The sequence below is a fragment of the Protobothrops mucrosquamatus genome, unplaced genomic scaffold (assembly GCF_001527695.2).
Source record: "Protobothrops mucrosquamatus isolate PMUCROS unplaced genomic scaffold, P.Mucros_1.0 scaffold_41, whole genome shotgun sequence".
Taxonomy (NCBI): domain Eukaryota; kingdom Metazoa; phylum Chordata; class Lepidosauria; order Squamata; family Viperidae; genus Protobothrops; species Protobothrops mucrosquamatus.
The window spans coordinates 311,712-328,593 of NW_015386117.1; the positions used below are offsets into that span (position 1 = coordinate 311,712).

The 16,882-nt window shown below is 37.3% G+C and overlaps 1 protein-coding gene across 1 annotated transcript in view; it reads left to right on the forward strand.

Moving 5' to 3' along the window:
- The window catches only part of CC2D2B (coiled-coil and C2 domain containing 2B), a 76,261-nt gene that overhangs the window by 57,565 nt on the left and 1,814 nt on the right, over positions 1-16,882 (forward strand). Inside the window, exons 28-32 of the mRNA XM_029283119.1 lie at positions 5,666-5,779; positions 7,434-7,568; positions 9,442-9,564; positions 11,352-11,410; positions 14,144-14,321. Of these exons, the coding sequence (XP_029138952.1) occupies positions 5,666-5,779; positions 7,434-7,568; positions 9,442-9,564; positions 11,352-11,410; positions 14,144-14,321 (609 nt within the window). The remainder of the gene's footprint in view (positions 1-5,665; positions 5,780-7,433; positions 7,569-9,441; positions 9,565-11,351; positions 11,411-14,143; positions 14,322-16,882) is intronic.

Here is a 16,882-nt window from a genome sequence, read left to right on the forward strand (position 1 = left end):
TGAGCTCCGGTTGTAAGACATCTCATCGATCCCTAAAGAACATTGCTGCAAGGCTGGACAAGGGGGGACGTGGCTGGGAGGGCCTGGGCATTGGCGGCCTCTGAGGAGGTAGCGCTACAATGGGAAACAATTATGTCAGTAATACCCATTTTCAATATTGCATCCAAAAATTAGGATGTCATAAAAGAATTTGGAGATCACAAAAGAGAGGCTGTTCTTAGACAAGAATATGAGGCTTCTATTGTGGTTATAAGAATTGTCTCAATAGTGCTATTTCTTCCATAATAGGAAGAGCTTTGATAATCTTGACCAAAGAGCTAAGCATTGAAAAGGCCTTGGAGCACACCTAGCTTTGACAATGGATAACAAAGGAGTCAAGATTACAGCTTTTGTGGCTGATCCTACTTCAAATATTATTCAGTTTGTTTTGAATGTGGCTTTTAGTTCAAAATCTTCATTTCTTTCTTTGGTAGATTTTTAAAAGACATTCTTTGTAGATGGCCAGGATTTAGATCTTTCAAAAATAAAGTGTTTTAGGCCTTTACAGTCTTGCAAAGGAGGCAATTTAAGCAGTAATAAAATGGAAGTTTTCAATGAAGACATAATATCTTCCTCACTGAAAGGCTCATGTGATAAGAAAAACAATAGGCATAATGCCAGCCACCCACCAATATAGATTTATAAATAATTCATGCATCAGTGACGGTGCTTAGGAATAGATCAGGGAGTGCTTTGCAACCAAAAGGAAAGTTATACTCTAAATTTGGTATCTCCAAAGTGTTTCCAACTTTTCTTCAAGCTAGTTCTGGAAAGAAAGTTCTCTTTAAGTCTGACAGACATTGGATATTTGTTGCAAGCCACCAAGGAATTCTTTCATATCAAATATCCTGTTCAATATTCTTCATTGTTCCCAAGAATAGAGATTGTTATGATCAGTATTGCATTTGAAAAAAATAAATTGGAATCAATTTATCAGATAAAGATAGTTTAGGATTAAGCATTCCGTATCTTTCTGGTCTTCCTACAGACCAAAGATTTCCTTACCTTTAACAGTCTTCCAGATGAATTCAAATGCCAACCTAACTTCTTCATTATCAATTTTTTGCATATTAGTTGCAATTCAAAGCCCTCTCCCTTGAGTTCTTTCCTACATGCTTAAATTATTCACCAGTGTTTTAGTAATGTTCGTAAATAATGAATTTGGGGAAATATTGGAAAGAGTAATCTCCATCTAATGCCAGATTGGGGGAAGTACTCAATATGCAATATGTTGAACAACAAGATGAAGTCAGATCCAATTCTAGAAAAACCCAAGAATTTAAACATGGAGCATTCACATACATTGATATTTTATATCAGTATTTTGCAGTAGCCCTGTCTTCTGTGCATTTATTATTTATTGTTTGTCTGCAAGCAGGCAACTGATGCAATCTGCTCAGAGTCGCTCGCTTCATGAATTGTTATTTAATAAATAATAAATATTATTTAATAAATAATAATACTTACTGATTCTGTGAATTCTGTTTTAGTAACTTCCAGATAATGGGATTAAGTGCCTAGAATGCAGGGATTTATTCAGTAGTGGGATTCAGCTGGTTCACACCACTTTGGCAGAACTGGTAGCTAATTTTTTGTTGCCCAGGGACTTCTGGAAGCAGCATCCACACAGAGAACCGGTTGTTCACATATTTGAATCCCACCACTGGATTTATTGCTATCCTTGTGAGTCAGACATGCACTCACCTCTCCCCCTGCCCCCCCTAATGTATAGAGCAGGGCTTTTCAAACTTTTCACCCATTGTACCACTTTTAGGATAAGGCAATATCCGAGTACCACCAGTCGCCCAGCAAGGTGTCAAAAACTTGACCAAAAAAGGGGGAAAAAAATGATAAAGTACAGGTAGTCCTCAACTTACAACAATTCGCTTAGTGACTGTTCAAAGTTACAACGGCACTGAAAAAAGCAAATTATGACCATTTTTCACACTTAATGCTGTTGCAGCATCCTCAGGGTCATGTGATTTACATTCGGATGCTTGACAACTGATTCATACTTATGATGGTCACAGTGTCCCAGGGTCATGTGATCACCTTTTGCAACTTTTTGACAAGCGAAGTCAATGGCCAGGGGGGCGTGGCCAGCTCATCACTCAGGTTGCAGGATGCCTGTGAGGGTGCGAGCAGGGATGTGGGGGGGGGATCTGTGAGTCTCTGGTGGAGGGGGGGACAGGTATGGGCACCTTCCTTTCCTCCCTCTCTTCCTCCCATTGTCTCTTCCTTCCTTCTTTCCTTCCTTCCCTCTTTGTCCCTTCCTCCTTCCCTCCCTCCTTTCCATTGTCCAGGGCTATGGGAGCGGGGAGGGCATAAAAGGGCCCGGAGGAGGCAATTGGAGTTTGGCCGCCGCTGCCGCCACCACCGCTGTTGCTGAGCCAGACGGCTGTGCAACGGCGGCTGCTGCGGTTCCTGCTTGCTGCTTCTCCTTTGCTGCTTCTTCTGAAAAGGAGCGGCGGTCACACTTGGTGCAGCCGGGAGCCCAGCACAGCCGCTGTTCTTCTGCAGGGAGAGGAGAGTGCAGGCAGCGGAGAAGTGCATGGCTGCCGGACTCCCTCTGGTGCGTTGTGCACGGTCACAGCCAGAGAAAAGCAGTGAGCGGGGAAGCGGCTCATTCATTGCTGCAGCCACAATCCGGAGCAACGGGCAGCCCCGGGCATTTCTTTTATGGGCACGGTGGAGCCTCAATACCAGGCTGGACCCTGGGAGGCTCCTCAGTGCCAAGCCGAAATGCAGCTGCAGGTGCAAAGGGGCGCTTTTCGGGCTCCAGCCCCATCGCTGCACTGACCTGCGGGCGAAAATGGGCCTTCCTCTCCAGATGAGAGGTGAGTCCAGCAACTGGAGGGCAGCCATGAGAGCGGCAGGAAGAGCAGGCGGGGCCTTGCCGGAGAGGGCCGCCCCACACCCTCTAACGGTGGTCAGAGCAATGACGCGCAGCTGCCAATCCCGCCCTTCTCAGCTTGCCCATTCTTATTCCCCCTTCCCAAAAGGCGGTGCTGTAAACTTTACAGCTTTCTGTAAGCAAGTGAGATGAGCAGGAGCACGAGATTGGTGTTTCTGAGCACACACCGTTTTGCGCCCCTGCCCATCTTTTCGCTTGCCGGCACCCACAATTTGCCCGGCCTGCCCTCTCCCTACTTTGAACAGCTCCTCCTGGGCCTCCCGTGCTCGCCACCATGCACGGTAAGGTTGGTGCCCTCGCCCCCGCCCAAATGCCCTCGCCTCTCCCAAGCATTTTTTTACTCACTTGCTTTCAGCTGCACTCCCTTTCTCCTTTTGCTTCTCTGCCTTTGCCACGTGTTTGTGGGTAAAAAAGAAAAAAAAAGTTCCATGAGACGTTCTAACTTCTCGCGAGAAGTTAGAAAGTCTCATGGAACTTTTTTTTTGTCTCACAAACACATGAAGGCTGAGAAGGACAGGAGAAAGGGAATGCTGCTGAAAGCATTTGAGTAAAAAAACGCTTGGGGGATGTGAGGGCATCTGGGTGGGGGCAGGGGGGATCCAGGAATGTGTCGCGCAGCTCCAGCGGAATCTCCACTGAAGACTGCTTGAGGCTGCCTGCTACCCCCAAGGCCGCCGCCAATCAGCTGGAGCTGCACACTTTGATCCTGGGCTCTCAGTAGGACCCAGGCAACGTGCAGTTCCAGCTGACTTTGCCACAAGCCTGTGCGGCGGTCTGTCGCTTCACCTCATCCACTTTTACACTTTTTTAAACATTTTTTTTACATTTTTTTTTCAACACGTCCTATGAGTACCACCAGCCAGGTGCTCGCGTACCACTGGTGGTACGCGTACCACCGGTTTAAAAGCCCTGGTATAGAGGATATCCAGAACTCGTCCTCTCTCTGATGAAGCTGAGATTTTACTGGGCAGAAATTACTCTTATGATACTTACCTGCACTTTATGCTAGGGAACTTTTTTAATGCTGCTTGTCAGTTTATAAATAGACTGGGAGATTGCTTTCTATTTAAGTACATATAACATCATCATCATCATGATCTATGAAGACCACATTGGGCAGCAAATGTTTTCCAGTGGTTTCGATCATTCGTAGCATCTTAAGATCTTCCTTAAGTATTTGGTGCCAGGTTTTCCAAGGCTGGCCTGACTTCTTCTTTTCTCCAGGAGGTATCCAATGTAGTGCAATTTTTGCATGCCAGTATTTAGGCATATGTTAGATTTGGCCAAGAAGCCGCATTCCATTTTTATTCACAGTTCTTGTTAGGGGTTCTAAATCTGATCTTTCTAACATCTAACAGCAATGAAGGAAATCTTAGGATAAATTGAACACAGAGTAATATTCACTTGGAGAAATATCTCAATAATGGTAAAATCAACAAAGGATATTTGCTCTTCTACTATCATGTATCTGTATCTGTATCTATATCTGTATACTTATACCTATTGTCAACGCTGCTAACATCGGATGTTCTTGCTTTGACAATATGCAAAGATGCAGCCATTTTCTCTTTAACCTGTGTATTACTTTTAGAGTTAGAATTAGATGGTGCTGGAGGGGAGGGGAAGAATGTGCATGGGGATTAGATAGACATAACAATATCTCAGTAGAGTATTCTTCAAGGTTGTTTGTAATAAGAGAAGATAAGAAATGGCTGGAATGGGAGGGAAAGTTTGCACTTCAAACTAATTGGAGAATGTGATTAATGACTATTAAATGGAGGAGTGAATTATGCTTGATACTATGTGTTTAGGGGAGGAGAATTCAGATTTTGGCTTCGTCTATGTACGTACCGAAGCTATGTTGCTCAATTAAAGATTCTTTAAGGTAAACAATGCCTCAAAGTTCTTTGAAGAGTTTCATCTTTCGGAACCATGACACCTATACCTATGCCTACACACCCACACTATAGATATCCCTCAACTTATGATCACAATTGGAACTGAAACTTTTATTGCTAAATAATGTGGTCATTGAGTCACACCCAAATTTATGATTTTTTTTGCCACAGTCACTAAATGAATCATGTGGTTGTTAAGTAAATCTGGCATCCTCCAACTTTGCTTGTTGGAAGGCCGCTGGCAAATGGGGCCCATGTTACCCTGGGATGCTGCAAGTTGTAAATTCCTGCCTGAATTTTGATCATGTGATTACAAGAACATTGGTCGTTATAATTATTGTCATTAGTGTGAGACTAGTTGTAAACCATTATTTTCACACTGTTTAACACCATGGTTGATACCTGTATGATATCATTGCTTTACCATATTTTACAGCATGTTCTTTACCAGGTTGCTAGGAAAATGCTAGAATAATTAATGGGGGAGATTCATTCTTTGCTGATACTTGAGTAAAACAGCCTCAGCTCCTCCTGATGTGATCTCAGCAAGTGCTTGTTACGTTACCTATTTTAAACTCTTTTCAGCTTCTGAACCTCAAAAATATAGAAGAAACAATTAAGTTAGGGAACCTGGGCAGTAGGGATATAATTTTTTTTACTTTCTTAATAATGTATAGTTAGCTGAAATATCTTGCAGCTTCTAAACTTCTTCATAATAATAACACTCTGCTATTTATAATGACATTTTACTATTATTATGTATGAAGATGAACATACTTTTTTTTAAAAAAGTAACTTGTGTTTTTTTTCCTAGCATTGCATCGAATTGAGTGTTGGTAATAAAGAAGAACATGCAGTGCTTCTGTGTAATTATCTTCTGTACATTGGGAAAAAAGCCTGGGTATTGTTAGGAACATCTGTGTTAGAAGTAAGAGCAAAATAATTTTTGAATTAGCAAAATATTAAAAACTGTGCTTCCCAAATATTATAAACAATGAGTGAAGTTGTAAAGCAAATTGAGATTCTTATGTGAAGAAAAGCATTAGCACGTATGTTAAATTAAGCAACTTAAGCCATGGAGGCTTTTAAAGAAGCTTTCAAGGGTATCTTTTCAAACAAAATGATCTGATCTGAAAGCTGAATTAGTCTTGATGTCACAGTATTCATTAGTATTCACTAGCATATGTGAATATGCAATGCTTCTTGCTGAGGGATAGTGCACAAAGTCAAAATGGAAATTAATTAATTCATTATCAATCAATCAATCAATCAATCAATCAATCAATTTCCACAATGGAAGAATGAGAGAAACTGATGGAATTAGTGGAGGTCACCAAATTAACTTGCCCCAGCCCCTGCCCACCTAGCAGTTCAAAAGCATGCAAATGCAAGTAGAAAAATAAGTGGGAAAGTAACAGCGTTCTGTTCGTCTTGGCATATAGTCATGCTGGCCACATGGATATGTCTTCAGACAATGCTGTCTTCCTTGGCTAAGAAATGGAGATGAGCACTGCCTCATAGAGTCAGACACAATTGGAAAGGGGAAACCTTTGCCTTTCTTTAACGTTCAATAATGAGCAAGTAAAATAGGTACTGTATAAAATAGGTCATAGAAATATAGCACCTGTAAAAAGTATGTAGATTGAATAGAATTAAAACTAAATGACATTTACCCAGTATTGGGCCATGTCAACAGCATTTTTTGTCACTAACATGATTTACTGATTAGATAAGTTTTCTTTGTTATAGAAATGATTAGTAAATACTGAATATGCAAAGTATAAAAAGGTGAGACTATAATGTTATTATGTTCATTCTATTATGCTGAAAAAAGTCAGATGTTGATGCTTTTTTTCTTTTTGCCTATTTATTCTATGCCTCTTTATTTCCCCTTTTCTCCCTCCCCATTTTCCCACTATTTTCATTTGTATTTTATATTCTAATAAGCTGTATTTTATATTCTAATAGGTTTAATAATATTATACTACAATAAAAAGAAATAGTGCACAGAAATGTTGTACTGGAAATAGAAATACAAATAGAATACAGTTGGGAAGTTGAATAACAATTACATATTTATTGCAGTTTTAAAAAATAATTTGCCCATAATAGTTGATGGAACAATTATTTGCATGCGTATTGTATCAACACGATTTCAATTTACACTGATTTGCACATCCAGTTGATTCTTTTTATTTAATTTAAGATTTAAGCAAACTCCATGATAGATATTGAGGATTAAGTTCAGAACATATGTCTCCTTTTTGAATAGCAAAGATAAATAATTACATACAATAATCTTAAACGAGAATGACCAAAGATGGGAAACCAGAAATGAAATTGCACCATGATAGTTAGATTATTGTGTATTGGAAGTAATATTTGGAGAGCTACAGGTGTTCCTATTTCTACCTTACATATGTCAGTGTTCTCATTCTAAAACTCAAACCAGATATTTATATTAATTTATGTAGGTTTTCCCCCCAAAAGTGTGCTACATGAATAATTTATTAATTAGAAAATATAATTAAATATAAAATTATTTATTTTGTATTTGGAATCAATAAAAATTTTGCTAATAGGGGAAAGTAGCTTATGTTGCAACACAAGAAAATGGAGAATATTTTCTGTGGAATCCCCTGAGTGGCCACTGCTATAAGCAGTTTGATGCATTTTGCCCCCTACAGAGTGTGGATTGCTTAATCAGTTGGGAAAACGTAAGTATTTATAATAAAATAGCTTAATATTTATATGTTACTTATATGTAAGTGTGTAGGTCTATACATATTTTGTATATAGTATGTTTAAATGTGTGTTATGTATGTGTACACTTTGAGAGCAAGCAGCTAAATTTCATTTTTAATGTGTGCCATTGTGTCCACAGTAAAAATGACAATAAAAGTTATCTATCTATCTATCTATCTATCTATCTACCGTCCGCCCGCCCGCCCGCCCGCCCATCCATCCATCCATCCATCCATCCATCCATCCATCCATCCATCCATCCATCCATCCATCCATCCATCTATCTATCTATCTATCTATCTATCTATCTATCTATCTATCTATCTATCTATCTATCTATCTATCTATCTATCTATCTATCTATCTATCTATCTAATAATGTATATATAATCCTAATTTATCCAAGTATCTGGACATTCCATGATTATAGTATTACAATTAATATGACGTGGGTGGGGGTTGGAGATGAGATACATTGAACATTTCTGATACTCTGTAATTTTTAAAAATCTAATGTAAGGGAACAGATTGCTATCCTATCGTGTCTAATTTCTTGGACAGCTCTCTCCATTCAACTTCCAAACATGTTCAGTTGTTCTCTTGCTTTAGCTGGAAGAGTTTCATTTCTCTAAGCTTTTCTCAAGTGTGAAGATTTGTAGCTCAATTTATTGATTTCTTTTTGGTTATCACCAAAAATAATTAAATTTAAAAAATGTCAGACATTTACTATATTTTGAAGTCTTAAAGACAAAAGCTTTCTGTATTTTGTAGTCTTAAAAGCTTTGTTATTGCACTACAATGGAATGCATATATAAAGTACAACATGGAATGTACATGTAACGAAAATCTGAGAAAACCAGATTTTCTGTCCCACCATTGGCCAAGGAGATCCTGCCTTCTTTTGTTAGAAGTCAGTTTTGGTTACATTGAACAAATATTATAAAGTAAATTCTTCCAAAACATGATAAACTTGTACATTTTCTTTTAGAAGATCCCAAGTGGAAGTGAATTAAGAATTTTTCCCCAGCACTATTCTCTAATGCCAAACCTCCAGAATTGATATTACTACACACAAAAATTTCTGAAACAAATTTTCAATGAGAAAATGAGGAAGAAAGGATTACGGTAATCACTTTCTTGTATGACCTTTAAAATTAGGGTTCTACAGTTACATTTATTTGGAGGAAAGTGATTGATCAAGAAGCACACTTTTTAATTTATCTATTTTATATGACATTTAGTTTAATGTTTCAGCATAAGAAACTCACAGAGGGCTCAAAAATAAACAATACTTGTGTACATGGGAAGAATTACGGTAGTAATATGCTTGAATAGATAAAAACTATTTTCTAATATAGGTAAAATTTGAAAGTTACTAATCTTTTTTAAAATATCTAAGTTACTATTTCTGAATATTAAACTGAAATTATTCTTTTCCTATTTTATTTCTATATATTTTGCTGAAATTAGTAAAATGTATATGTTTACATTATAAATTATAATTGTATTTATGTGCAAGGAAAAATATTGAATGAGATGACACCAAGAGGTTTGTACCTTGTGAAGAAATATATAAGTGAAACACAATATAGTGAATATAAATTAATGCAGGAGAAATAAGAAAACTACTTTTTAGACCTCTGATAAAGATATGAACTCAAATTACAACTTTCTTGATAATTTCTTAAAACACTTAAATTCAAAAATGTGACACAACAAAAATGTTTTAATATTTTAAAATCATGATTTAACATATGTTCTTTAGATTGAGTTAGATTTATAAAAATATAAAGTATATAAAAATAAATATATTTTGTAAGTCATTTTTAAAATAACATTTTATAGATCTGGTTTAACATTCAACAAAACAATTCACCTATGTGCACCAGTTTTGACATTTCAAAGGAAGGCTTTTGGAAACAATTGCTTCCATACAATTTCCAGAATTCAAAAACACAAACAGTGCAGGTAAGAACCATTTCAGTATCTAAAAATTATAATTCATAATTGAATTTTTACATTTGAGGTGTGTGTACGTGAATTCTTTCCTTAAAAAAGGGATGTTTGTGAAAAGAGATAGATATAAGACAGACATGTCAAACACATGACGTCATGTGATGTCACGCAATGTATCGGGCCGGTTTTGCCATTGCTGGCAATGGGGTGGGCGCAGCTTCCAGATGATGCGTCCGGTCCGTGGGCTGGCAGTTTGACACCCCTGATATAAGGAATATAGCCTGAGGAACTAGTATTAAGATATTGCTAGCCACTCCAATTCAGGATAAGATGGGATAAATTTGTTTAACATTTAATGATATATTCCATCTTTACCTACCCTAACAGTAATGTTCTTTCTATAACTTTGTGTATCATACTGCTGCTTCTAGAAATGCAAATGATAGGTATGGCCATCTACGATATGTGTTTTTAGCACATTTTTAGCACATTTAGCATAGATTTTGGACAATATGCATTCTTGAAAGAGAAACTTGGCTATAGTAAAACAAGTGCTGGCCACCTGAAGTCTGGGACTAGAACAAATTTTCTTATTTGTGAAAGCACATGGTATATCTAATCACATCTAATCACATCCAAGGTTTTCTCACCAGTTTTACTGCCTCCATTGCTTATTCACCTACATTCTTAGCCAAATATGGAACAGTTCTGCTGCATACCTTCTTGAATACAATAAAACAAAAGTCAAGAGCAAGAAGTCATGGAGAAAGCCTGTGAAATAGGAGTGCACCTACAAAGTACTCTAATATTAAAATAAGGTTTATTTATTTGTTGGTGAAAGGTGTAAGGTTAAAGACTAAAAATGGGAGAGATGTCAAGAAACCTATGAACAAAATGCAAAATCAGTCCTCTGTGAAATAAACTCTTATTATTTCTTACCAGTTCCATTGGAGACAAAGTATATGACCGTCAGATGAGTTAAGGGACATGTCCATCAGATAATATGCAAATATTTATGTGATTTGCAAACAGGCTTGGAAAACCACCTTGCTCTCCAACTCATGGTAGTTCCCAGCTGCCAAGAGAGAGCTGTTTCTACCCTCCTTCCTTCTTTTTGTTTGAGGAGAGGCCTCATTTCTAGCAGCAACTCCTCAAACTGCAACTGCAAGAGTATTATTGACTCAAATAACCTCTGGCTGACAGGAGGGTTTAATAGCAGTAGCCCAGAAAATACTGTCTGATCAGTGGAGAAGACACAACTGATTATCACTTCTGAGAGAGAGACTGGAATGAAATGGAAATGGAATGTTAGGATTTAGCATGTTTCCTCCTAAATCACAGCATCAGAACATTTTAATATTCATATTTTTAATATTTTAATGTTTAAATATTTCATATTACTTTGACGTTGTAAGCAGCCCAAAGTCACTTGACAGTGAGATGGGCAACATTTAAATTTAATGAAAAAAAATAATAAAGTAAATTGGCCTGACAGTCAGGAGTGTAAACCTTGGCAGTGAAGAACTGAATAAAATTTCCTGTCTATATGTGAGGGAAGAGATAGTAAGGCAAAGGGAATATGAAGACTTAGCAGTATTCAGAGTAAAGCAGCAGTTGTGAGAGTTTCAGATAATGGGATAAGTGTGTATCTGTGATGCTACTAAATACTAAATAAGAATAGTATCTTTCAAACATACGTTTTTCAGAATTGAGAAATCGTGTCTTTGCCTGTCAAAATCCTGGTTAGCTTGTATTTGAATGTTCTATGGTTGTGCAATTTCTTTTTTATTCTGTTTCAGCCAGAAAAAATATTTTATGTCCCAACGGATGGAAGTTTGGTAGATGAGTTACAAAATAGGTAATTACTTTAATTCTTTATGTGCACATTCTTTAAAGTTAATAGAATAGAACAGAACAGAACAGAATAACAGAGTTGGAAAGGAACCTTGGAGGTCTTCTAGTCCAACCCACTGCTTAGGCAGGAAACCCAATACCATTTCAGACAAATGGCTGTCCAATCCCTTTTTAAAAACTTCCAATGTTGGAGCAGTCACAACTTCTGGAGGCAAGTTGTTCCACTGATTAATTGTTCTAACTGTCAGGAAGTTTCTTCTTAGTTCTAGGTTGCTTCTCTCTTTGATTAGTTTCCATACATTCTTCTTGTCCTGTCCTCAGGTGCTTTGGAGAATACCTTGACTCCCTCTTCTTTGTGCAACCCCTGAGATATTGGAACACTGCTATTATGTCATCCCTAGTCCTTCTTTTCATTAAACTAGACATACCCAATTCCAGCAACCGTTCTTTATATGTTTTAGCCTCCAGTCCCCTGATCATCTTTGTTGATCTTCTCTGCATTCTTTCTAGAGTCTCAACATCTTTTTTACACTGTGGTGACCAAAACTGGATGTAGTATTCCAAGTGTGGCCTTACCAAGGCATTATAAAGTGGTATTAACACTTTACGTGATCTTAATTCTATCCTTCTGTTAATGCAGCCTAGAACCATGTTGGCTTTTTTGGCAGCTGCAGCACACTGCTGGCTCATATTTAAGTGATTGTCCAAGATCCCTCTCACAGTTACTACTATTAGTAGCCAGGTATCACCTATACTGTACCTGTGCATTTGGTTTTTCTTGCCTAAATGTAGAACCTTACTTTTTTCATCATTGAATTTCATTTTGTTAGATAGCGCCCAATGTTCAAGTAAAGATCCTTTTGTATCTTAAGCCTGTCTTCTGGAGTGTTGGCTATTCCTGCCAGCTTGGTGTCATCTGCAAATCTAATGAGTTCCCCATCTATCCCCTCATCCAAATCATTGATGAAGATGATGAAGAGTACTGGGCCTAAAACAGAACCTTGGGGTATTCCACTGCATACTTCTCTCCATGTAGATTCAGTTCCATTGAGGACTACATGTTGAGTGCGGTTGATCAGCCAGTTACGAATCCATCTGGTGGTGATGCTGTCTAACCCACATTTTTCTATCTGATCTAGTGGTAGGGTTGTGGTGTACTTTATCAAATGCCTTACTGAAGTCCAAGTAAATTATATCCACAGCATTCCTTTGGTCCATTAATTTTATCACCTTGTCAAAGAATGCAATAAGATTTGTCTGGCATGATCTGTTTTTGACAAACCCATGTTGGCTTTTAGTAATGACTTTGTTTGCCTCTAGGTGTTCACTGATTTGTTGCTTGATTATCTTTTCCAGAATCTTCCCAGGTATTGAGGTCAGGCTGATAGGTCTGTAATTTCCTAGGTCCTTTTTCCCCCTTTTTTGAAGATGGGAACTACATCAACTCTTTTCCAGTCCTCTGGTAGTTCCCCGGTGCTCCAGGATCTTTGAAAGATATACAGTAGTTCAGTGGTTGTGAGATCAGATCTGCCAATTCCTTCAGAACTACATATTATTTTGATCATTTAAAAAAATGTTTTGAAACCAATTGTTACTGGGGTTGGACATCCATTATTATACTTTAGGAAAAGCGTTCATTTTTACACCTGTTCATTTCATCTGTCAATGAACTTTTTTGCAAATGTCTGTCCTGTTGATAAACTGGAGAATCCTTTTTCGCATATGTTTGAGTCCACTAGAATTAGGCAGCCAATACATTAATTTATAAATAAATAAATAAATATTTTAAAATCCATTATGCTCTTACTCTCATGCTTTCAATTCATTTGCCAATTCTGTTCATTTGACTGTAAAGCAGGTGTGTCCAACTTTGACAACTTTAAGACCTGAGGACTTCAACTCCCAGAATTCTCCAGCCAACATGAATGGCTAAAGAATTCTGGGAATTGAAGTCCACAAGTCTTAAAGTTGCCAAAGTTGGACATTCCTTCCGGGTTTTCTGGATCTGTTTATTATGTGGGAACGCTTATGCTTGCCACAGCACTAGAGGAAGATGGACAGCAATCATGCTGCTACAAAAGTTAAAAAAAAAGGTAAGGTGATCTTCCTCCCACTGCAAATTTCAAAAGGAATCCTTACTCTTTTTTAGATTGTACTTTCTATCCCCAACATTCCTCAAGCTTCATGAACAAGATGGTTAACAAAAAAGTTAAGGCACTTAAAAATAATAATTAGTCTTAAAGGCACTTCCCATAGCATTAAATCTTCTTCTCTGAAACCATGAAGGCTATGCCTCATCAAACAGAACTATTGTACATGCACATTTTATTGCATTACAGTTGCTTATCATCTTCCAATGTTGATTTTTTTTCTGCTTTCTATCTGCTAGTCAGAAAAAACTTAGAATAAGTTTAATTTCTATCCTTTTGTCTTTATTCATTGCAGCAGCAATAGTGCTATTAGAAACAAACCATATTAATAACATTTCTTTTTCAGTATTTTTCCCATTCAGTGTGTGTTTGTTCTGTAGATGTTTTAGTGCTATAATTTTTCTTAACAAAATTAACACCCTTCCCAAGTTATATATTGAAATGGACACAGAATAGTTTAAAAGTTTCATGATCGTAAAGACTCTTCACACAAAACAGTATTTGGGTTTTTTTTAGCTAGTGGGTAAATTAACAGTATAATAACTATAATGATAATAAACATCCCCTTGCATTTTTTTGAAAAACAGAATTGAAAGAATATTAAAAAATAAAATAATGGAATGGCGATCACATCTTCCAACTCGATGGCATCGACAGTGTACTAGTGTTTTAAGACAAATTCTTCCCAAGCTTGAATTTAGAAGTGGACATATAACCAAAGAAAAAGAAGAAAGTTATTTGGAGGCTTTTCAAGAGCATTACTGGGTTAGTGTTTGGTTACTGTTAGTGAAATACTCATTTGGGAACAGGGCATCTGCCAAACAACATTTCACACGGTACGAAAGGCTACCACTGGAAAAAATATTATTTGCTTTATACACATATTTTGTTAACACATAACAAGTAGAATTTGGATCCTGGTTGTCAGTGGTCAGTCATTAACAAAAATTGATTACTGACTAGGGGAATCAGACTAAAGAAACAGAAGATGTAGGCGGTAAAGCCAGATACCAAATTACTGTATGAGATAAACCAGAACAGTAAAAGGAGGATTAGACAGAGCCATAAAAATTATAATTATCCATACAAAGTCCTTAGGGAGGTGCCTTCATAACTTTTTTTTTATTGAGAAAGCCAAGGATAAGCTTCAGGCTATTCCTTAGATCAGGCATGACGTTGCGCCACATATCGCGACTTTTTCCCCATTGCCAGCAATGGGGTGGGTGCGGTTTTAGTATGATGCATCCGGCCCGCGGGCTGGCAGTTTGACATGCCTGCCTTAGAGCATTTTGTTGCCCAAAGAGTAGCAATACGAACGCTGGTTAATCACTACAAGACGTGGCACAAGTTAACACAAAAGTATGGTTCCAGTGTTTGACAGTATTCTCTATCTATCCCTGTATGAATAGTAGTGGTAGAAAGCATGGACTTACAGACTTGCAATAGATATGCTGATTTAATTCTCCTAAGCAATTTTCAAATTCACCCCCCTTCCAGGCCATTAGAAGAATAACTTAATGTAAACGGTTGTCACTTTCTGTTCTGGTTTCATTTATATGAAAGAGGAACACTTAGGTGGAAATTTGCCTATGCTGCTTGTAATTGATAAAAGAGTCATGAAGAGATAATTTGTTCCTCTCTAAATAGTTTTGTAAAAAGCTGCTTTCTTTTCAACTATGTCTTTGTTATTTAATATTATTTCAGGTGATACCAGTTGTCTCAAGTTCAGCTGCTTGAAAACAACTGTTACTTTCCACAGTCTTTAAATCATAAGAGGTTGATATGGCAGCATCCTTATTAAGCTATCCCACTATCTTCCAGATACTCCCAGTAACATAAGGGAAATCAATTATCATTCCTTTTTTCAAATAGTATATAAAAAAAAATCTGTTTCTTGAATCACTCATAAAGGAAGACGTTTCCCCAAAAGAGGAAACAACATAATTTAGCATTAATAACTAGATTCCTCTTACTCCATAGGAAGTAGGATCCCTTTTGATTCTATTGACTTCATAATCACAAGTTCTTGAGTCTAATGAACTGATACCTCCTTCACCCGACTAGTTAACAAAAGTTAACACAATTGTGTTTCTGAGATAGGTTATAGAACAATTAGCCAGTGACTTATCCAAACGCTTTCTTTAGGAGTCATCCCATTGCCTTGTTAGGAGATTGATATTGTTGCCAGCCTCCTATTGCATCCAACTACCCTATTGGGGGAGACAGGTGCTATGATGATTAGTCTCACAGGCGTTCTTGCTTCATGGATATAAAATTTTATTACTCCTTGCAAAGAAGTATTACACTGCGAAATAACATTACACATATCAGTATCATAGCTTATACCATTTTTTCCATGAGGCTCAACTACATTAAATATTCTACTGTCATATATCTGCTGTGACAGTAAGCAGTCTCTGCCATGATACCAAGAATTTCAGATTTGTCTGCAATTTCAGAGTGTGAGGTGGTACAATAAATGCTATTATTTACTTCTACTAGCAATGTGTTCATTTGTTTCAATAGTGTTGGTTCCAACACCACTAATGTCAGATTGGTCATGCAATAAGAGTTCAATGCTCTTCACTGTATCTTCTTTGGCATTCTCTAGCCTTATCTACCCTGCATTCTGAAGTCTCCAAACTTCTGAAGAAGCATGTAATTAAACCTAATCTGTTCTACATGAATTCTGAGTATTTCCTTGTGAGAAGACAAAGGATTGAGACCAATACTGCATTTTAACGCATTAGTGTTAAGGATTTTAAATGAAAGAATTTTCCTTATGTGTTACTCACCATCAATGCTTCCTTGATGGTGAGTAACAGTAGAGAGCTATTTAGACCAGTCATTCCAGCATGGATGAGTTTAGTCTTTCCCTATGCTTATCAATCATACCAGCTATCTAAAATCATACCAGCTATCTAAAACCATTTGCAATGTTAAAAATTGTGAGTTCCCTCAATTGTTCTGTTCAGCACAAAGTACTACTTGCAAACAGTTGTCTCAAATGTGCTTTTTCAAAAGACTACTGGACTGTTTTTCCTTGAGGAAGAAGAAAACATTTTGCTTCTCCTCCAAGAAACTTCATCACTTCTGATGGTGGGTGGACCATCAGAACTGATGAAGCTTTTTGGATGAGAAGTGAAGTGTTTTATTTTCCTTCCTCAAGGAAAAAAAGCCCAGTTGCCTTTTGAAAAGCACCTTTGAGACAACAATGATCTGGATGACTGAGAATCTCCACAGATATTTGCAAATAGCTTCTGAGTATTTTTTTTTATACATCGAACAAATAATAGCAAGTCCCACATATCTTATTGTCTAGTTCT